This window comes from Sesamum indicum, linkage group LG8 (genome assembly GCF_026168435.1).
Source record: "Sesamum indicum cultivar Baizhima isolate 11 linkage group LG8, ASM2616843v1, whole genome shotgun sequence".
Classification (NCBI taxonomy): Eukaryota; Viridiplantae; Streptophyta; class Magnoliopsida; order Lamiales; family Pedaliaceae; genus Sesamum; species Sesamum indicum.
This window is the reverse complement of record NC_142664.1, coordinates 26,977,397-27,000,943: the sequence shown is the minus strand read 5'-3', so window position 1 is coordinate 27,000,943 and position 23,547 is coordinate 26,977,397. Positions and strand designations below refer to the sequence as shown.

General features: G+C 29.4%; 1 protein-coding gene across 1 annotated transcript; it reads right to left on the bottom strand.

The window, feature by feature from the left end:
• Nucleotides 1-4,719: 4,719 nt before the first annotated feature.
• Nucleotides 4,720-6,781, bottom strand: LOC105169011 (transcription factor MYB61). Its single transcript, XM_011089268.3, has 3 exons — nucleotides 6,489-6,781; nucleotides 6,265-6,394; nucleotides 4,720-6,155 (listed from the first exon to the last, which is right to left on the bottom strand). Exons 1-3 carry the CDS (start codon nucleotides 6,619-6,621, stop codon nucleotides 5,081-5,083), a joined length of 1,338 nt encoding a protein of 445 aa, XP_011087570.1. The 5' UTR covers nucleotides 6,622-6,781; the 3' UTR covers nucleotides 4,720-5,080.
• Nucleotides 6,782-23,547: the final 16,766 nt, after the last annotated feature.

Here is a 23,547-nt window from a genome sequence, read left to right as displayed (position 1 = left end):
ATTAGTAAATTAAATTGGATCTTTTATTACAAAGTAATATTATTAGAAAATTGGTTGATAGAATATGAAATCGTGTTGAGAAATTATGAACTGAAATTTAAATGCAAGACCTAAAGATTTACGTAGTGGGAAAAATATTTCTACTTGTCCGGTTGCTCATATTGATTTTATTACAACAGGTTTTCGTGAATTATAATATAAGATTACCTCAACTATTTATATTTTGTATGCACACAATATTATAAAATTATAATTTTATTCATAATAAAAAAAGTTTATACCCTGAGATCTTGTGTGTGTATATATATATGCACACAAAAATTCTAGTCCTATACTAATGTCCAAAGTTATTTTTTCGGGATAATTATATTTACACTTCATGACCTATAATTTATTTATTTTTTTTTTTAAATTATACTTATTCCCGCCAAAGGGGTCAACATTATAAATACAAATTTGCAATATTTTCGTTAAGTTAAAAAAAACACAGAAAGAAGTTAAATGAAGTGGCGTAACATATGTAACTAAGAAATTAGGACATGATGGTCTTAGTCTTACAAGGCGGCTTAATTTGAGTTATATATATATATATATATGTGTGTGTGTGTGTGAATTGTGATGATCACACACTCTCTCTCTCTCTCTCTCTGCAGACAAAGAATCAAACTGGGTTTTGATGCCAATCACTCATGGATGCTTCTTTACAAAATTGGGAAGTCGTCTTCTCCCTGGAATCAATGTCTCCCTACATAAACAAAATGTTGAAAAATCAGACAAAAAAGATAACGGGAATCTTTTCCAATAATTAACAATAATTATTTATTTTTGTGTAATTAATAGTTTGTTTGTTGTTGATGATCACAATCTTCTCACAGGTTGGAATATATATTAGTTCATGATCAATTACCTCATTTTGTTTACTTGGGGAGGGGATTTCATTGGGTACGTATGTAGCAACTCCCCGTGAGATTATCTTTTTGATTGAGAAATGGGATGTAGATTTTGATATAATTACAAATACTTTCTTGTTGTTTGAGAAATTAGCAATGGCCACTAACGTTTATGAAATTATATAATTCTTGTTTTGGTGTGACTTTGTATAATATATTATGTTATGTTGAAAAAAAAAAAAAGGAAAGAAAGAAGAGAAGCTATCTTTGAAACAATATTTGCTTTTGATCAATAATATCAGATAAATAAATCTAAACAACACCTACATGCAGTAGAACAACATCCCATGCATACTGTAGAATTCGAGCCCATGAATTTTATGAAGGGCCTCAATTTCACCAACTAAGGGGTGTGTTTTGTATTTAATTTGTATCAAACATTAGGAAATATTTATATATGTAATTGTTTTATATGTTTGGATTAGTCAACTCAAGGGTAAAATTGTTCTAGGGAAGGTAAAACTAAAATTAGTTGTTATTTTTAAATGGACTACGATTATTCGTTGCTATTTTTATAAGTGAGGCAAAACATTAACTATAATTAAAAATTATAACAAATATTTTTGCACTAAGTAAAACCATAAGGAATGTTGATTAACAACTGTTAATTTAAGTTCCTTCACAGATTTTATTAGATCGTAGTAGATAATATTAATTTGTTATGCCTATTAAACCGTAGTGATGTATAGCATAGCGAAAATTAATAAAAATAAATAAATAAATAGGACATAAATAGGGTGATTGCGCAAGTACTGCAAAAAAAAAAACCTTTTTTCCCTGGTTTATTCCTTTATCTATATATTATTACAACTTATGTGGTCTACAAACCTTTTATTTATTATTCGCCATTAGAGCATGTTAAGTAAATTGGTTAATAGCTACTATTAATTAATTACCATGCGAAAAGTATAAGGTGGCATTGACCGAATTTTTAAATAAATATTTATATTTAATTGTTCAAAAAAGTTGGGAGGCGAAGGCCTGTTCCTTTCGACTTCTAGCGAATATGTATCATTAGTAATGGAAAAAATGCAAGCAATTTTTTTATGATATTTCAAATGAGCAAATTACTCTTCTATAAAAAAATAAATAGCAATTTATCTTTTTGTGTTTTTTAAAATACAACGATTTATCTTCTTATATTTTTTACAATAAAGCAATTTATCTCTTTAGACAGAGAGGTAAATTGCTTCATTTTTAAAACTACAGGGAATAATTAAATTGCTATATTTTTTTTATAGTAAGATAATTTACTTATTTTTAATATCACATGAGAGTGAATTGCGATTCACCCAGTTACTAATTAAATTATTTCTAAAACGTCGGAATATATGTTTAGAATAGAATCTAAAAATAATACATAATTAATTAATTAATTAAATCTCTTAATCACCTCCATCATCATTGACACTGTCACCGTTATCATCATTGTCATTTGTTCTTTAATTTGCCTCATGTATATATATATGCGTCCCTATACATATATCATATGATTCCATATTCTTCCCTTTATTTAATTTCAAGAAAAATAATGAATAGCATGTTGAATTATTATAAATATTCGACTCAAAATAAACACGACTTTAATTAGTGCGATATGACGTACGTCATATAATCACAAAAAGTTGCAAAAATATCCGTGTTTACCACACCCCAAATGACAATTTCTTTTTCTTTAATAAACTAAGTTAAATCAAAATAAAAAATTATAGTCCAATTATACACTCACTTCCAAATAAAGGAATCTTTTGTAATAAAAAAAATGAAATTTAGTTGAAAATTATTAGTTCTTGCTTACATCAAAAAATCATTTTTTTATTTTGTGGAATTTAATTATAGAAATTCTCATCATTCTATATTGAAAGTGAAATCATACTCCTATTTGGAATTGGAACGTAAGAGTTAAACTCCTTTGCGCACGCGGGATTCATTCTCAATCCGTGTCAAAGGAGCCCCAATAATCTTTTTTATTAATTAATTGCATCCATATTATTTTCATCTTTACTCGTGAAGGGCGATTTCAAGAATGGAAATATAGCTTAATTTAAAAATATTTGCCATCTCATCTTCCTTATTCTGGCAGCCAATTCCACTCCTTGCATCTTTGTTTTCTTGTGCGTAGAAGATTAAATGTAGGGCCAATGTAAAGGGCTCAATAATTTGGTTCACATGCATCCATAGCCACATCGAATAAAAATACTACACATTTAATTTATTTATTAATTATTGGGTGTATAATATTACAACCTTCAATTTAATCATATAAATAAATATAATGCCCCACAAATTAATTAAACATCTTATTCAATTAATATGGGGAGTCTACATTTTCTTGTATGCACGTGGGCACACAAAAGAGACCTCTGTATCAATACCCCACAAACATATACGTTTCATGTGGTTTAGTTCATATATCCGAATGGGCCATTTTGATTCTCAAATCCTTATGATTGAAATTTCTTTCCTCTGCATTATTGGAATTGTTTTCCCTCATCACTCTACATGAAAATTGTTTGTCCTTTTTCACGTACCTTGTAGAAAAAGGTGCGATTGGGGTCCTTTGACAAGTTTCAAAATTATGATGCAGGTCGAGTTGAGTATTAGAATTTGTGTATGTATGTTTGTCTGGTGATCATATATATTTTGATCAATTATTTATTACGTGCTGACTGAAATTTATCTAAAAGTCCCTAGAAATGTAATTTGCCATTGTTAGGAAAGTAATTAACTTTGAATTGGAAACTCTTTAATTAAAAGTAGTGGATGGTTCTAGGTAATTCAAAAAAAAAAAAAAAAAAACCTAATTAAATGAAGAAGGGCTTTCCTCATACTCTTGTGTTTTCATGTCAATAGTAGAATTCTTGGGACTTTTTTGCTTTCCCTTTCTCCTTTTTTCAAGTGTCAACATCAACATCTAGATGTGTCCACCATTAGAGACCCTCATCTTCTGCTCCCCCTACAAGTAGTAAAAGGTTATGCCCCCCTCAGGAGTTGTCCTAACTTAATCAGTGTCAGCAAACCAATTGAATTTTTGTGACTACCTTTCCATTCACCAAGCAATGAGAGCTACACACATATATATATATAGCCCCCTTAGGCTAATTGAAAGTTCTTGATTTGCCGGTGCTTCTCATCAAGATAATGCTAGCTACTACCCTAAAAATAACAAAAGGACATTCATAGGACTTAATTTTTCTTTTGTCGGGTGCTAATTTTTTCCTTTAATTTTTTCTAGAGCGTATATTATACATGTGTGTATATACATGTATAAGTATTGTGTTTATATTAGACATGGATATTACATAGACCAAATGTATATATGCATGTATATATCCACGCGTATTTTAGTGTGTGCATAACGCATGTATTAGACACACGATCGTAAATTTATAAAATGATTAATTTTATTTTCTTGATGTGCAATTCTATGGGTGGTGGGGAAATTGACTTAAAGACTGTGAAAAGTGAAAACTATCTCCATCCACAGGAGACAACGTACTATATAGACATCCGTTAAGGGAAATGGTTCTTTGAATCTTCCACTAATGAATCGCGACTTTCTTTTTCTCTTTTAGATTTTTCTGTACCGTTTTCTTTGGATAGACTGGTACAGAAAGAGATTGGTGGTGAGCAAGGGCTAGAAAAGTAAGGAGAGGTTTTAATCAGAGAACTTAAACACGTTTTCAGACAGGTTAATAGTCACTGTCTCGAAAGGAGTTTCCTAGGTTGGACAATTAGGGTGGTTCCCATGGGTAAAAACCTCGAAATGTAAACAGAAAGATTGACTGTTCAAATATTAACATGTACGAATGATTTTACAACCTGTAAATCGCATATATAATAGACAAACTAACAAAACCATGTATAGACGAATTTGAAGAGGAGGAAAAAGGAAACGAAAAAACACGACTTATTCTATGACCAACCACACACACAAATTAAAGATGAAAAAAGGTAATGAAACAGGAGCAATTCTTGTTTTTTTTTTTTTTTTAAATCGAAAAATGTCGGTATCAAGAAGCTGAGGATTCTGTATATGGTCCCTATTTACAGATTGAGAATAAAACTCTATAGCACACACCTGTTGAAGAGATTAGCAGCCTTGGAGGAATCGAAATTTAAGCTAAGATTTAAGAAAACTGTCCAAAGGTGGCAGCTGGGAGCCTCTGGAAATGCTTCCCGTATATTTCTGCAGCTTGTAAGGACTGTTGCTGCTGATTTTGATGATGCCAATTGCTTAAAGAACCTTCTGCTGCAAACTGCGCCTGTGATTTCGTGTCTCCGTACATTTCTTGAACGCCTGGATTATGACCTGAATTTCCTAGTAAAAACGGAGTTTGGAGATATTCATTCCACTTGATGTCTTCTGGGATTTCGCTGTCTGATGAGGCAATATGGGCTTCTTTCTCAGCTTTCCCACAGTCCGAAGCTGTCCAGGGAAAAGCATTCGCTTCAAAGAAGCTGCAGTTGGTCTGCAGCTGATCAGTGCTTGCGCTGCTTACGTTGCCCGTATTTCTGCCATTGTTGCTTACAGTGCAGGAATCCCAGTTCTCAAATTTCACACTGAAAGGATTGTCAGAGGGGAAGTTGATGGAAGGCTTTATTCGGGCCGGAGCTGAGAGAATCGAGGTTGAGGGGAGAAGAGTGGATGCGATGTTACTAGCGCTGAAATGATCAGAAATCATTTCTGTAGTCTTGGAGTTTGAATTGAAGAAAAGGGTTGTGTTGGGGTTCATGGAAAGCCCGATGTTGGGCCCGTAATTCATCTGCTGGAAGGAGAGGAACCCGGTCAAATCAGAAGGCTTATTACAGCTGGAGGAGGAGGTCTGATCATGGAACCTGTTGAGGAAGAATTCATGGGTTGAAGAATTGCCCAAATTGGTACTGCCGGCGCTGTTCTCCAACAGCGAATACCGGTCCAGGGCGACAGAACTAGTCGGCTTCGGTTTTTCTGCTGCCAGTCCGAGGTTGTTAGAGTTATCGGCGTCGACGAAGCTCAGCTCGCTGGATCCTTCAGATGTTTTCTCATTGTTTTTGCTGTTTGCAGACGCCTTCTCTTCGTTATTATTCTCCACTTCTGAGAGGGGCTTGTGTGTATTGGGGTCAATTCCCCTTTGTCTCAGTTTTTTCTTGATGGAAGAATTCCATAGGTTCTTTATCTCATTGTCTGTTCTTCCAGGCAACTGTGCAGCAATCTGTGACCACCTGAGTTTTAGTGAAAGCAGTCGAGAATGTTAGAAGAAAAGACATGGAAATGATGGAATTAATCATGGGACACCGCTGTGTAAGAGTGAAGACTACATAAACATGTAACCTGTTTCCAAGAACTGCATGGAGTTCAATTATCAAATTCTCTTCCTCCTGTGAGAATGTCCCTCTTTTCAAATCAGGCCTCAGGTAATTAATCCACCTCAATCTGCAGCTCTTTCCACACCTTTGCAGACCTACAGTGAATATTATTACAGAATCAGGAAATGCAAGATACGGACACTGAAATCGCTTTCTTTCTTCATTGTATGTGCATACATACATACATACCTGCCAGTTTAGGAACTGAGCTCCAGCAGCCATGGCCGTATTTGGTTATGTGCTTTATGAGTTTCTCATCTTCCTCTGGAGACCAAAGCCCTTTCCTCAACTTCTGCTTGTAACAGCAAGAATGCCTGCCCATTTGGAGTCTGCAATGCTGGCAAAAGCTAAAGCAAAGAATTGCCCACAAAGATCAAGAGAGAGAGAGAGAGAGAGAGAGGGAGCAATAGGGAATCAAGTCAATAGGGAGGAGCTTTTAAAAGGAGGTCACATTCAGTAAGATTGTAATTAATTTTGAGTTTATTCTCTTAATCATGGTTTAGGATTTAATTATTTTATTCTTAAACGGGTGTGAAGTTGTGAAAAAATGACTTGCCTATGTCTTATCACAAAGGGTTTTTAAGAAAATAATAATGAGATTGACAGCAGTTGTGGGGGCATCCAAACAGATATTTTTATTTGGCAAGGAGTGGGAAAAAACACAGGGATTTCTTACAACTCTGCATCACTCATAATATTTTACTTAATTATGGGACTATACAAAATACTTATAAGTTTATTTGATGATGCCACTCCACACATTTTAAACAGGTTTTAAATAATTATAGTTTAAATTTTAATTTATAAATGGATTAAAATCAAACGTTAATAATAAAAACATTTATAAACTTCAACACAGCACACGGATTTATCATAAGCTGCATTTAGATGAACGAATTCAGTTTAAAATTTCAAATAATTCCATATTAAATGAACTGAAAACTCATTGCAGTGCGCCATAATATATATAGTTAGAAATGGAAATTCAAGAATTCAAAATCCCTTTATAGCCTATATAGATTTATCCGAAAAAGTATGGTGAATTTGTTATTATGGATTTAAAATTTTTATTTCTAAATCTATTAGTTGGAATTAACACAAGATTAATCTACTATAATGTAATTTTTTTAATTAATGTTATAAATTAATGATGTACGTAAATATCAATCAGTTTCATTTAAAAAAAAAGAAGAAGAAATTAATAGAGGTTGAAGCAATTAATTGTAGCAAACCATCTGAAAATGGAGAGAGTTATAGGGGAAGATTCCCAACACAAAAAGAGTAGAAAGATGTGTAAATGGGAAGAAGTTCTTGAAACCAAGAATTTCCCATGATTAGTTATGGCTTGCAATCATAGTAATGTGCAATTAATTTATGAAATACAAAATCCTCTCACAGTTAGACATTCTCTTGTCTTTCCTCATCCACATTTTAAAGCCATATATATTATTATTAATAATAATATACTTCTATATATCTTCCCTATTTCTTTAATAACCCTTGTGTCAGGTCCCCTTGAAATTACTAGATTTTTTTTTTTTTTTTTGTCTGTCAAGTATCCTTATATCAGGACATGAACTAAAGAGTTGAACCCCTTTCTAGTAAGTGTGACGGTAAGGTTCGGATACAAAATTTTTCTACAAAACATCTCATGTTCGATGGATGCTAGCGTGTGTATTAAGTGCGTGCGTAAAATAAAAAACGTGATTATAACGTTTCAGATTTTATTCATTGGTAACAATCTACTTTAAAATTTAATTCACTTGCTAACAACTTATTGGCCATATATACTCCTTTTTAAAATATTAATAACTTTCTATCACAATTCGATACGCCACCAATGTGTGATTGATACGTATTATTTTTAAAAATTATTATAATATATAATTAAATTAAATTATGATCTTAAAATCATGATGCATGCCATTCACATATTGGTATATAAACTTTATGTAATACTAATGTGGAATAAAATATCCTTCACCATTTTTTAAAACCCACACCACGAAAATTTCCTGAAGTAATGCTGTTAACTTGTCCCCCCTCTCTCTTTAATACACACATAGTTTTTTGTTTGGCTTATATTATATTAATTAAACGATTATCTCATTTTAAAATTTAAATTAATAATTAAAGAGAAAATACAGTTAATATTAATATTTTAACAATCATTAATTTTTCACACTCTATTATGTTGTAATGTATATTAAATTCGTCCAGATCCCAATGTTTACAATATAATTGATTATACACAGATTTATTAGAAAAACTATAATATTTAACTATAATTAATCATCATGATTAATAGTAAATAGTCGTGACAAATAGTTATTCACCATGGCCACGCAACGATTGTTGGTTGTAGTTTTTGTGAGGATAGTTAAAATACTTGCCATAATTAAAGCCATGACAAACGTTTTCTAGTTATTTAACTATCATTTTTATCTATGGAATATTAAATTTTTTTAATAATAAATTTGAAAAGTGTTAGAAGAATTAAACAAAGGAGAAATACGACACTATACATAAATTCTATAATATTGATAAATTTAAATAAAAATACTCATAATTTGTCTCTATACATGATAAAATGGAGAATTATAATTTCGTTGACAGTTGTCACTGTATTTTGCCGAGGATAAAAACGACCTCCAAAATCCCATTTCCATTGAAATTCTCTCGTATCCACCAACTACTCCAATCATTTCATCAATTGGAAGGAATCAATTCAGATAAAATACTCCGTAAATTACATCGATCGCCTATGAGATTAGATTTAATTATATAAAAAAATTATATTTTTATAAAATTGTAAGCATATTATTTAAAATTGGAATTATAATTACAAATACACCTCGTATTTAATGATGGAAGTTTTCACAAATAACCCCTCAAGAAGTGTATTTATAATTTTATAAACGGTAAGAGGTATCAATGTAATTAGGTTTAATCTCAACGCGGCGATGTAATTTAATTTATAGTTGGTTTCAACAGTCAATATTTGTCGATTCAATTAGTAAGAACGAACGACCTTCAGTTAAAAAATTGTGGACATCTATCGATATGAGCGACAACTAAGTTCTAAGTGTTCCCACGACCGATTTATGATCTTTGGAATATATCTTTACCTATGGGGGTGATTGGAGTTAAAGTGATCTGAACGTCTATCTAAAAAGAAAAAAAATAATTGATTTAGGCACAATTATTTATGATCGTTCAATTTATTTTCCCGAGGAAGTAGTATTCTTCCCGTCTGTAATTAATCGTACGTGAGCGTAAACAACAATGATTAGGAAAAAATAAAATAAAAAGGGATTAAAATAAATAGAATAAACAAGAATGATTAAAAATAAAATAAAATAAATGTAGGTACTTGTAAAAAAGCACAGCCGACAGTCGCAATAATGTAGCTGTCCGGCTCTGCGTTCTGCAATCTGAATACGGACAAATTTGGATAAATAATTAATTTAAGCACGGAAATGACTTTATTAGATCAGCTCTTAAACACATTATTAAATATTTGGGAAATTCAGAATCTTTCTGTACTAATTAATTAGTTTTAGATAGGGAAGAAAAAAGACAACATTATGCAAAAGACGTGTGTGCTTTAATCATTTACTAATTAGGACTTTGGAAAAATCAAGCAAAAATTTAAAAAAAAAAAATATTACGGTGATATATAACTCTCAGAGTCTGGTCTAATTTTTGAATAATTAATTATAAAAAAAATAATTTATAATGATTGATTTTGTAAAATATGATCGGCCAAAAGCTCCAAAATTTAGTTTTTTTTATAAAATGCAGATTATTACATTTGAATAATTAAAAAAAAAACATTATATCTTAATATTCAAGTGCCTCAAAATTTATGAACGATCAAAAGTAATAGTATAAATTATCAAACATTTTTTATCATAATTGTGATGGCATCGATCGCGTTAGCCGTTGTCTAGCGTAGTGATGGATGACAAGTGCTCATTGCGTGGTGGCGCATTATTATTCAACTTCCTTAGTATAATTGCATCCGCTAAATGAATGATCAAGAACTAAATTTACCCAACGTAAAAATATTAAATAGTGTAAACTATGTAATATATACTCATCATATTGATATGGTACAATTAACATAATTTACTATTCTTAAATTATTATATATTAAATTTCTATACTTCTTTTTTTTTTTTCCTTCTTAAAGTCAGTAATTAGCTCCCACAAGACACTCGTGTCTAATTTGTGGTCTATGTGCGTTTTTAGATTAAGAAATGAACGTTGATAAGATGACGAAAAAATTATGTGTGTTTAGTGTATACAACAATGTTGTGATATATAAATATTTAATATTAGTAATTATAATCAATTTATTTAATAAATAATAATTTATTATTTTTATTTAAGTATATATATATATGTGGTGTAGTGTTTTGGGGGAAATTGACATAAATTGTTAAATGTGATGAGAAATTTGTTTATAGGGACATAACAAAGATATAAGGATGAGGAGACATTTTTACGCAGAACAGGGAACAGAAAGGTGGGACATATAAGTGCCAAAAACCCTCTGACCTCAATCTTTTCTCTTAACGATTCCGCACCAAAATTTATGGTGCCGTTTAATCATAAAAGTTTTCACATTATTATTATTATTATTATTGACATCTCACGTAAAATTTTATTTTCAGAAATAAAAATAATTTTCCATAATTAAGTACTATCTCATATAAAATTATAACGAGATCACATTAATTTTCAAGCATTATTTTTTTTTATATAATAATATGTTGAACATCTCCATAATCTTACTATTTCAACCCTCTTAATTGGATATACAGATGTCTTATTTTATTTTATTTTATTTTTATAAATGTAAGTTTCATTAATAAAAAGATATATGCGTACAGTACAACATTTAAATATCGGTTTCTACCATGACCTGTCATGGGATACGCCATAGTTTATATAATGCAGAAGTACTAATACAGTGTGATAAATTAGCACTTATGATTCTCTGTCTAATGTCGTCCACTATGATGGCAGCGATGGTGCTCGATGGTCGATCAACATGCTCAAAGCGGCGCAAGTTCTGCTCTCTCCAGATATGATAGACACATGCAGCGAGTTATTTTGTTTTATTTTTTTTTCACGGTTAAACAATTACTTAATTTAAGATATTATAAAAGAGAATTATTTAATATTAATATCATGACACACCTCTTCACGTGCAAATTCTGCACGTGAAAATCTTTCTTTTTATAATGACTGGTAGTAAAATTTAAACATAAGATCTCTTGTTTGGTCTGATTATGATATTATACTAAATAGTCACGTCATCTAAAAATTTAAACTATTAGAAGAAAAATTATATAACATTAATATGTTATCTGAACAAAATTAGGTGGACACTACAAGAGGGTGGGCTTTCAGAGATGAAAAATATATCTGTCAATAACTTTTAACCTTAAAAGACGGAGCAACAACAGCCATACGTCAAGATGTACAATGTGCTGAGTTGGGTTAGTCCGGTCCAAAATCGGATTGAACCAATAAAAAAAGGGGTTCGGTTAGCCCAAGCTCGCTTGGGACTGGACAGGTCTCAAGTATTGAAATCTAGGACCAGCCCAGCCCAATAGCCTAGGACCACCTGGTCCTGTGCCAAGCCATTTTTTCTTATAATAATAATGCATGGCATATAAATTCTATTTTATTCTCCTAAACTAACTATTCTAGTAGCTTTTTTATATTTATTTTATTTCATAATACTACCATAAATTTAAGTAATTACTAAAAAAAAGAAGCACTATTTCATAAAAAAATAAAATAAAATAAAATAGGCACATTCGAGCCTCATCGGGGTCTAATCTGGTCCCGACTCGAGCCTTAGCCAGACCGGTTCACGGGCTAGGTCAGAGTTTATAAATGGACGCAATTAGGGCCCATTTAAAGGCACAGGACTACAACAAGACCGATCATAAACAATAATGGATTGATTTTGGGCTGAACTTTTTCTGATTGAACCGTGCCGATCTTGAACCGACCCGACTCACTATACACCTTGAATCATATATTATGTTTGTATGTCTTTATGGTATTATGTAAGTAAACATGCTTCAACTTTAAAGGCCATGACAAAAGAATGTTTACAAGGTCGTTGGTCTGATTTTGATCTATTTCAATCTTTTTTCTCTTTCATTCTCCTCTGGAAAATATTTATTTATTCAATATTTTTTGTTCTTAGTTTCTTTATGCTTATCATTTGCCGCCACAATCAATTTTGAGTTCAATTCTTATAATTTAAACTATGCATAAAATTTCACTTTTATTATTTTTTCTTATGATATATTGCTTGACGCAGTCTAGGACCCATAATATATTAACAGTTTTTCTTTTTTTGTTTTTTCAAATAAATATCACTAAAAGAATTATAACATTTAACTATATTTAATTGTCATAATTAATAATAAATAGTCGTAGTAAATAGTTATTGACCACAGCTAGGCAACAGTTGTTGGTCGTAGTTTTTGCAATGGTGGCTAAAATATTTGCCATGACAAATGTTTTGACTATGGCTCTTAGCCGTGGCGAAAAATTTTTTTCACAGTGGAAAAGCTAGTGTTTTGTATCCATTTTATTTAATCATAGTTGATAGTAGTTATTTACCATGATTTTTAGCCACAGACACTAATATTGTAGCCAATAGTTTTTTTTTACCTTCTAGCGTGCTTCTTTTTTTAGCTAACCATATTGCTATAAAGCATTCGTCTCTAAAATTTTGTATTTAATTTCAAAATTAGAATTGGAAACAGGAACAAATATAATACAAATTTAATATTTGGACCCTTTATAGCTAAATCCATTTCTAATATCAGAGACGGACGTAGAGACAGAATGTTTTGATCCTAATGTTAATGCATATATCTGTCATTAAATTTATCTGTCATTTAAAATTCTATTAATAATTTGGGATAATATTGCACTGAATCTGTGTCCATTTTATTCAAACGAGAGACGCACATTTTTCATTTTTAATTCTTTTTATCTTTAATATTTTATTTTCTAGTAGTGATATATAAATAATTTAAGCCAATTCACACTCCCTTCTCTCTCTCTCTGTTTTTTTTTTTTTTGGAATTAATAATATATATTATTAGGTAAATAATGAGTGTACACACTCCCAACTTTTCCTTGTAGGTTTTCACCTATAGATAGGGGTACCTTTTTATGGTGCAGATGTGACCATTTGGCCACTTAGAGAGAGTGACAATCTTGGATTCGTCGACCATATATAATCCTTAATTTTATGTACTGTATAGAGTCCATCGGTTCCCTCCAAATCAGCTTGTAAAAAAGTCTACTATTAATAATAGTATTTATTTATTTTGAAATTATTATTTATTTGTTTATTTATATTTTTTTTCAAAGTAAAAGTGATGAATTATTATTTTTTAATAAGTCGATTACAATTATTAATATCAAACAATTATGATAACAGTCATACACTATTCATCAATATCATATAACAATGTATAATCAACACCTACTAGTAAAGTAGAGACATTTCATACATTGGTGGAGTTCAGACCCATCACTTTAGAGTCATGGGCCCCATCAATTTATTTATTTTAAAGTTATTGATTAATTTAAAAATATTGATGTATTGAATATTACATATAATTATATGCTTATTTGTTTCAAAGTATTGATGTATTTTGAAAATGAGGTTGTAAAAGAGTCAAGCCCAATTGAACACTTTAATAATTTTAGGTTCGAATTTGAGTTTGGCTGTGCACAAGAAAAGTAATAATAATGACAATTTAATTGATTTCGATTTTGTTTTTTATTATTATTAATCACAGTTTGATAAAAATAATGTAAAAAATATAAAATTTTCACTATTTTTGTTGATGGCTATGAGCCATGACAATTATTGCGTAGCAGCAGCCAAAAATTATTTACTATAACTATTTATTTTTAATCATGGCTAAATGTTAAATTTTTTTTAGTGCAATTACACATCCACACTTTTAAAATATCGTAATTGAATTTAATTATGTATTTTAATTTTTAAAAAGATCACATGTCAATCACATATTTATGATATCGAAGTGCGATAGAAGATCCTTATTAATTATTTATCTTGAGCTTGACTCTTTAAAATACCAGTCGGACTTAAAAATTATGATAAATTAATACTATCTACCACGATCGAATAAAATTAATCAGAAAACTCAAGTTTTGACTGCGATTAGTTGATATTTGCCGTGATTTTTTAACTATACATTTGCCATGGTATTTATTTATGGCTAAAGTTTTGGTCTCACTTGAGAAAACAACTAAAAGCCAATGTGCAACGGTAATTGATTAGTATTGTTCGTAAATTTTGTATTTTTAACCATAATAAAAATTATATTTTTTTTAGTGCATAAAATATTAGAATAAAATGTATATATATAATAGCTAGTCTTAATTAACATTTCTATAATTTCCATAATAATAAACCCATAATTTTATTTCTGCAGTGGGAAATAAGATAACAATGTAGAAACAAATACATTATTATAAATATTTAATATTTAAATTACAATAATAATAATAATAGATTGGGATGAAGATTGTCTTGTTCTTATGACAAAACAAAGTTTCCTTGACTTTAGCAATGTCGTAATTTCCAAATCCGAATATTTGAAAATTAGGTCCCATTTGAAGATACATATAATCTCCACCATCCCCCAATCATCAACTCGTGACATTTATCTTAATTTCTTTATTACATGAGCCTGAGCTGTTCTTCCAAGTCAACCACAAATACATATATATATATATATATATATTCCCTTTTTCTTTTCTTTTTAATTTTAAATTAAATAATATCTATTGCTTCGTTGTAGTTCCCAAATTTTATGTATTTTTGTGTTTATTAATTCATGAATATGCCAACATTCCTATACTTGCAAATTTTATTCCATGTTTGGGATTGGGGAAAAAGGAATCCACGGAATTAAAAATAATAATAATAATAATTTAAGGGGCGGAAGTTGATAGCTATAATATATATATATATATATATATATAATAAAAATGATCAATTACATCAAAGTATTTAGAATCTCTAATAGTTGAAGTATATTATGTAATAGTTGTAGGATATATATATATATATATATATATATAATAAAAATGATCAATTACATCAAAGTATTTAGAATCTCTAATAGTTGAAGTATATTATGTAATAGTTGTAGGGGGCAAAGTCTTTTGCCTTCTAACAACGTCAAATGTTGTAAGATTCTTTGACTCTTGCCTATGATGAGGCTCAACTTCAAGCTCCTCTAACTTCTTCGTATTAAGTTTTGATTCTTGGTAATTAAGATTGATTATTTACCATGAATTTATTCACTGCAAATAAATCATACCAATATCATTTCTTATATATATATATATATAATAAACAACATTTTTGGGTAAGAGATTTCAGTGCATTTATCAATCTGAAAATGCCGAAAAAGAATTACATTGTGTGATTCGATATTTAAACTCGAGGTATGTAAATAAAGACGACAGACCAACCAAAAATACATATAAATCGGTACGGGGTCATGAGGTTTAATTAATTGCAAGAAATATCAATAATAACTGCTCCAACTTGTTTGGAGGAAAATAAAATTAGAGGTGGAAAAAGATAGAGGACTTGAATGATATATTTTAAAAGTTGAATGGCTTATAGGATGCAAATATGGTCATATATATATATAAAAGTACAATCTGTTTGTATACTAGTAATTAATATGCTCATGCACAAGAATATAAACTTATTATGGCAAATGGAAAATGACTTCCGAAATTCTAGGTTGACTTTGCTTTGAGAAATAAATAAAATAAAATAACTGATGGTTATTGTTTCTTTGCTAATTACCCCTTCCATTTCCCCATAATTACATGTCCTAAGCCAAGAAAAGAACTAAATTCCAGCTTTAAGACACTACAAATATTGCACCTCACCCCTTAATCTTTACAAGATACTGACATATTGTCATTGTCACAATAAAAATTTCAGAATTTTAATAGACATATATAATTAATTTTTCAAAAAATTGTGCATAAAATTCTCACTAAGCCATTAGTGATACGTGTCCAGCGACGGTCTAATGACAATTTTATATTTGTTGACATTATGTTTTTATTGTCGTTATAGACGCATTACTAATTAGCTATAATCACAACTTTATGCACAATTTTGTAATTATATTGTGATATAATTAAAAATATTATCACTTGATATATATTTTTAGCGCGGATGGTTGATATTTCATGATTAAGATTAAAGATTTGTTGTAACAGTGGTTTCTAACCTTATAGATGTAAGAGAATTGTGTGAATATATAAGATGATGTGGATTAGATTAAGGGAGAAGGGAAAATAATTGTAATAATAGAGTTAGAATGATATTAGGAAGAGGAGGAGTGGGGCCTCATTTTAGAGAACAGAATCACAAAAACTTATACGCACAATAAATACAGATTACATAAAGAAAAAGGAGTGTAGGAAGGAACAACCACTTCATATCACTCTCTGTCGGTCCACTTTCTCATTCACTTAATTATCACTTTCCTACTACAATTAATACACCCCTCAACCCTTTTTTTTATTATTTTTATTTTTAAAACAAATGAATGGCTGTCTTGACAAGCCATATCTTCATTTTTCTTTTATTTTTTTATATTATATATTTTTTAATAATAATAAATAAATAAATAAATCGGGCATTTGATTGGTATTCTTGCAATTTTATATATATATAATTTTAGTCCGTAGTTGTAGTTATTTGGTACTTTAATCCTGTAATTTGTTAAGGTTGTAAAATGATTCTTTTTATCTTTTTTAATTTCGTGATTCTAAGATAAATTTGACTCGAAATTTTGAAGTTGGCTAAAATTATGATGTCACCTCGGACCAATTTTGAAAATTTCTAAATAGAGAAATTAAAAAGATGAATGACTATTTTACAATGTTCATAAATTACAAAACTAAAATACCAAAAAATGTATACTTCTTTTGTTTTTTTTTGGGACCTAAAACTACATGCAGTGGAAGGAAAATACGAAAATGTTTTAAATACATATAAAGTGTACATCGTCTCGTATAATAATGCAAATGAATATATTTCATGAAAAATATATAAAATGGTATTTCATTTTTCTTTAATTAAAACCAAACAAAAACGAATATATGTTTAACTTTTTTTCTCCCGACAATAGAAGATCAAATAATACATAGCCTTAAATGGCCAATAAATTCATATTTGTGTGTTGGCTGCTGGAAATCGCGATTGCTCGTGTGAGAGGGCCATAAGTTTTCGCGCTTCACAAATGCGGCACCCCCACCCGTACGAGTGCGAGATTTGTGTCAACGACGGCACATATATGGCTCTGAGATAAAATGTGTAATAAAAAAAACACACACACGCAGACACAGACACCCACAAAATTATTGCAATGAATATGCATATGTCTTTATCAAGATGTGGCTATAAATTCGTGAGTGGACTGAACATGTAGCTGGCGATTGTAAGGCCAATTATTCCAATCATCAGGTCAATTTTTCGCTGCACCGACTCCCAGTACAGATGTGTAATCCGTACGAAATTTTGAGAAGGATAAAGGGAAGGTGCATCCATCTTTATCCACACAAAAATATTCAACACATACATATGAACTGGTCTTGTCTAGCCACCTCAATGCATGAATTAGGACATGGTTGTAAGTCTTCGTATATGTTCTTTAGGTGCGTTATGTGGTAGGGTTTCTTGAAGTTAGATTAATGATCGTTTGATGTTGAGGTACTATATATATTTCTTGTACGAATTTGAAGTATAATTATGTTTACGCGTTTCGTGTTTGTTTACACAATGCGGACACGAAAAAAAGTTTGTGCTGGACTCAGAGGATGTTTGAGTATACTTATAAGATGTTATAGAACATTTGGTATATATTTCAAAAAATGAGTTTATAAAATTTAAAAGTAAGGGATCGGGAGCTTTATTTTGAGCCCTTTTAAGTAAACTAAGAAAATGCTTAATTTATTTTGAAAATCTTAATGACTTTCTTTTAAAAATTATTTATATTAATTATAAAATTGCTTTATATGTATATGTACTGCCACTTTTTGATTTTATTTATCCAAATATTTCAGAAATTTATATTTTATAATAAGATCCGTATTTCATAAGTTTATAATTAAAACATTATGCTATCAATTATAATTAAGATATATATAGATATAATTTATTATAATTGTTTAAAATAAACTTAATTAGCCAAACGGCGTGTGACACGTTTTAGTTATGCATGTTGAAGATTTATAGTCCGTGGGTACATAAAGTAAGTTGTTGCACTAAATTATGCCACGGCTCAAAAGGTAACAAAAGTTGAAATTAAGAATATTGTTTGATCTTATAGTTTAATTATATGGTTCTATTACACAACATTGATTTTCATTCAAACTTCTGTCGGATTTCACATCATCCGCCTTTCACTGCTTTTTTTTTTCTACAATATTTTTAAGATTATTTTATTTATTATTATTATTATTATCCTGAAAGGCTTTGTAATCGCTGTAGGAAAAGAAAATATTATAATAAAACATCAAGTGACAATATTATTGTCGCTATTTACTATATTTATATAAGTGATAACGATTTTGGTTTTCAAATTAGTATAATATTTTTTATAATTTTAGCAGTGAAAGATAATGTCTATAGTTATGATTATTTACGTAATCAGTGATTGATGAAACGATCGTCTGCTAAATAGTCGTTTTACGTAATAAGTCATCAGTACAAAAAGAATTATTATTTCCTACACTATAAAGCATTACATGTGACTTAAAAGTTGTAGCAAACAATACTATTTATCATAGTTAGACAAAATCATTCAAAAATTTAAATTTTAATCAAGGTTAATCGACATTCGTTATAATTTTTACTTATAGTTAAATTATTTGCCACAATTGTTAGTTATTTTGACATCGCTTGTAAAAACAACGGCTAATAACTATTGCACAATTATGGTTAATCAATATTCATCGTAATTTTTTATTTTTAACTTTAATAATTAATAACCATAATGAAAAATTATATTTCTTTTAGTGAAGGTATGTATTTCAAATCAAATATAATTGGTACTTATATACGTGTCATTAGTTAATTACCACTAATGCTAAAGTATTGAAACCCCATGTTACTATTAAAAAAAAAAAGAACTAAAAAATACATTATTGTAAAATAAATGTATATCTAGCCACAATTTTGAAATTGTCATTTAAGATTTTATCATTAAAATTTATTTTTCTTCGTAGATGTTACATGAATTGGTTACATGTCTTCGACTCGAACATACAAGTCCCGGAACTTGTGGTGTACACTTGTATATTTTTTCATATTTGATATTTTTAAGAGCTAAATATAATATTTAGGAATTATAAAATATAAACCAGCGTATTAAAATAGTTGTTCATTAAAAATTTAAATAATTATATCTAAAGTTGGAAAAACATAATTTTAATTTTACATTCTTTGGAAGTTACACTATTGGCAATTTCACTAATATTTGTTGTATTACTATTTAAAAAATAATAAAAAATGCTTGATCTATATATTTACACCAACGATAGACCTATAATTAGGATAGAAGTGACATGGGATCGTATCTGAGCTCAATGAAACCATCAAAACGCTACAAATAGGGTTAAAATAATACAATACTTCAAAGATGTACGTTCCCATCGTACAGGATCAGTTCGACTATAAACCAATCCCATTACTTTATCAATCTCTGCAATTGTATGATCATTTCTTGATTAACGGAATATATTAGACCATATAATTTGAAGTGTATCTATTTTTCTTTTCAGGTCTCCACGAGCATAGATTAAAACAAAAAATTAATTAGTTGACCTGAAACAAAAATCAACAAAGACCTAACATAGTGTTTCAATTTGTGTTTGAGTGTTTTGTTTTGGTGTTTTGGAGATAGAGAGAGAAAAATAGAGATAAATAAGTGCGTGCTGGAGATAGATGTGAGGTAATTTAAAATATTTTAAAATAAGTGGTGTAGATTTTATATTGAGATTTGGGAGACAAAAATCACTGTTTATTGTCAAATTAAGTCTCTTTTATATTATATATATAAGTGTACATATATATTGTATATAGAAAGTCGAAAAACAAAAAAAACGCGCAAATAAAATGTAAAAGCCACAAAAATAAATATTAGTTGTGTTTTATTTTATTTTGGAAAATGCCTAAACATAAAACCAAACATAATGTAAACATCAAGTTATAACTTCATATTAGGCCTATTTCAAATTAAACCTCACATCAAAAGGTATACAGTAGTAGGAGTAGTGTGTGTGAATGTAATGTTTATATTTGACGTAATTACAACCTAGTACTTGTGTTTTGACTGTAGTGATTTCTTCTTTTCCTGTCTTTAGACTGGGTGTCATTATAAATTAAATGTATGTGGTCTGTCGGCCTACCTTATAATCAGGTTGCAGCAGACTTTTTCTCAAGTTAATTCACATATAGCCTACTCTTTTTTAATTTAATTTTATTCATATTAAAAATTTATTGGCAATTATACCACATGACTATATATACTTTTGGAAAAATACAATGAATTACACCAATGACCACGACTTAAAAATCATAATTATAAACCAATATTTTCTACTACAGTCGAACAAAACTGAGAAAAAAAAATTAACTTTGGACCATGGTTAGTGAATGTTTGTCACGAATATCCGAAAATTTGCTATAATTTTTAACTATAATTAATATTTTAACTTTACTTATAAAAATTATAGACAATAGCCAATGTACCACACTTTTTTTCACTTTTAAGTGTTGTAGTTAGTTATTACAAAAAGTAATATCTCTTCTGGTGGAAGAGTGAAAGGTTTACACAATGTTTTTCTATACTTAAATTATAAAAAATAATATTATAATAAAATAAAATTTTATACACTTAATTCATATAATTAGTGATAATGTTAATATTATTGCTTAATCTACTCTTGTCCTGTCAGTGGTTCTTGTTTTCCTAGAACATTATCTTATCACCGGTCTGCTCGGCTATGGGCCTATGGCTTCTTTATTTCCTTACCAAAGTTTTCTTGGACAATCTTAAAATTAATTTTGCCAAGAGACACACAATATGTCCCATTTTTAATGCCTAAGAATATGAAATATCATTGCCCTTTTCATTATCAAATATGCTCTCAAAAATTTATATATAGTTGAGGTGCTTGAAATTGTAAAGGGCATACATAATTAATTGTTTTTTTATTATTTTATAATAAAATTTCAACTTGACTTAATATTGTAAAAGACAAAGCTCAGTATAAAAACGACAGATCGTTTACAGAGTTATTAATATACTTCTTTATCAACGTAGTTCTTACATTGAAAGAGAGATTCAAACACATAATCTTCTAACAGAAAATGACGCGTTCTAATTACCAAGTGAATTAACATGCGTTGGCTTCGGCTAATGAAGCTTGGTCACATGAAATTGTCCTTTAAAATTAAGAAATGGGGCCAGCAAACACGGACATAATCCAGCATATTCTATCAATAATACTTAGCAATAATCACGAATCGGACGGTTTAAAACAAGTAGATGACGCGATAATTTAAGCTATTTAAGATAATTAGATAAAAAAGAAGAAGATAATTATTATAATTATGATGGAGAAGATGATAATAATAATGCAGGAAAGTTTCAATGGAAATCAAAGGGGACATAATCCATGTGTGTTTGAACATATCTCATTCTGATTATCTCAAATTCATTTAATCTAAGCCCTAAGTTGGACAACTAATTGATAAGAAAGAGCAATAATGAAAGGGATTATGTAGTCCAAAGTCCACTCCTTGTAGCAGAAGAGGTTGTTTTAGAGAAGAATCTCAAGCCTTTTCGACAAAGGATTAAGACACAAAGTGTAAAGGTTTAAGGTTTAGCTTCTGTCCACACATTCATGCTTACTCCATAAGCCAAATCAATAACATAATAAGAATTTAATTATTATTTTTTACCAATATTTATCCCCAAAAGAAAAAAATTGGGATCAGATATTACAAAAAAGTATATATTTATTTCCTACACTATCAATAACTACAACTTAGCAAACATGAGAAATTAACATTATCTACTGAGGTCATATCAAACCAATGCAAAAATTTAAGTTTTGATTACAATTTATCAGCATTCACTATAATTTTAATTGTAACCAAAATATTTGTACTGGTTTTTAGCTGTTGGCTATTATTTTAACTTCTCCTGCACAAACAACGACTAACAGCTATTGTATAATCTGGATTAATTGGGATTCATTGCAGCTTTTTACTTATCATTCTGATAATTAATCATAATAAAAGGTCAGATTAATTTCTTCCAGTGAGATGGGAGTTATATTAATAATTAATGAAAAAACAAATGAAAAGAATATCGCTTGCATGCATCTTGATGATGCCTTAATTTGGTCACAGGGGACAAAAAAGAAAGAAATATATTATTAGTGGTTATAGTATATATATATATATATATATATCAGAATTTTGTGTTCATATTTTTTGCTAATGATATCACAACAAGAGAGCATGTTCTTAAAATTATAAAATAACGATATAATATAGGGGTGGAATTTTTTATGGATAGGCTCTTAAAATATTTGGATAAAATAAAATTTTGAAACTTATAAAATATTTGTAGTGTAAATTTTGTTATTTGAATGATGAAGACCAAACGAGCCTGTGAAGATTTAAAACATAAAGAAAAAACTCCTTACTCTTTTAAAGGAGGTTTACATATCTTATAAACTCTTTCTCAACAAAATTTACTCCATACTTTTCAATATTTTATAAGCTTAGATAATAAACATTTCATAAAATCAAGAAAATATCATTTTAGTCTTATAACTTATAGGGGTGATATTTCTGGTTTTGCACGAACTGATTTTACAATTTAGTCATTTTCTGACTAATTTGACTGAAAAAGTGCATGTAACTTGCATATAACTCACTTAAATTACACTTTTAGTCCTGTAAACCAATTTATGTATGATAAAAGATGGCAACCCCTTGAGTTACAGGACTAAAAATTGCAATTTAATTGGGTCATATGCAAGTCACATGTAATTTTTCAGTTAAAATACCAGAAAAAAAAATTAAAATTATCAAAATTTTAAAATTACACGA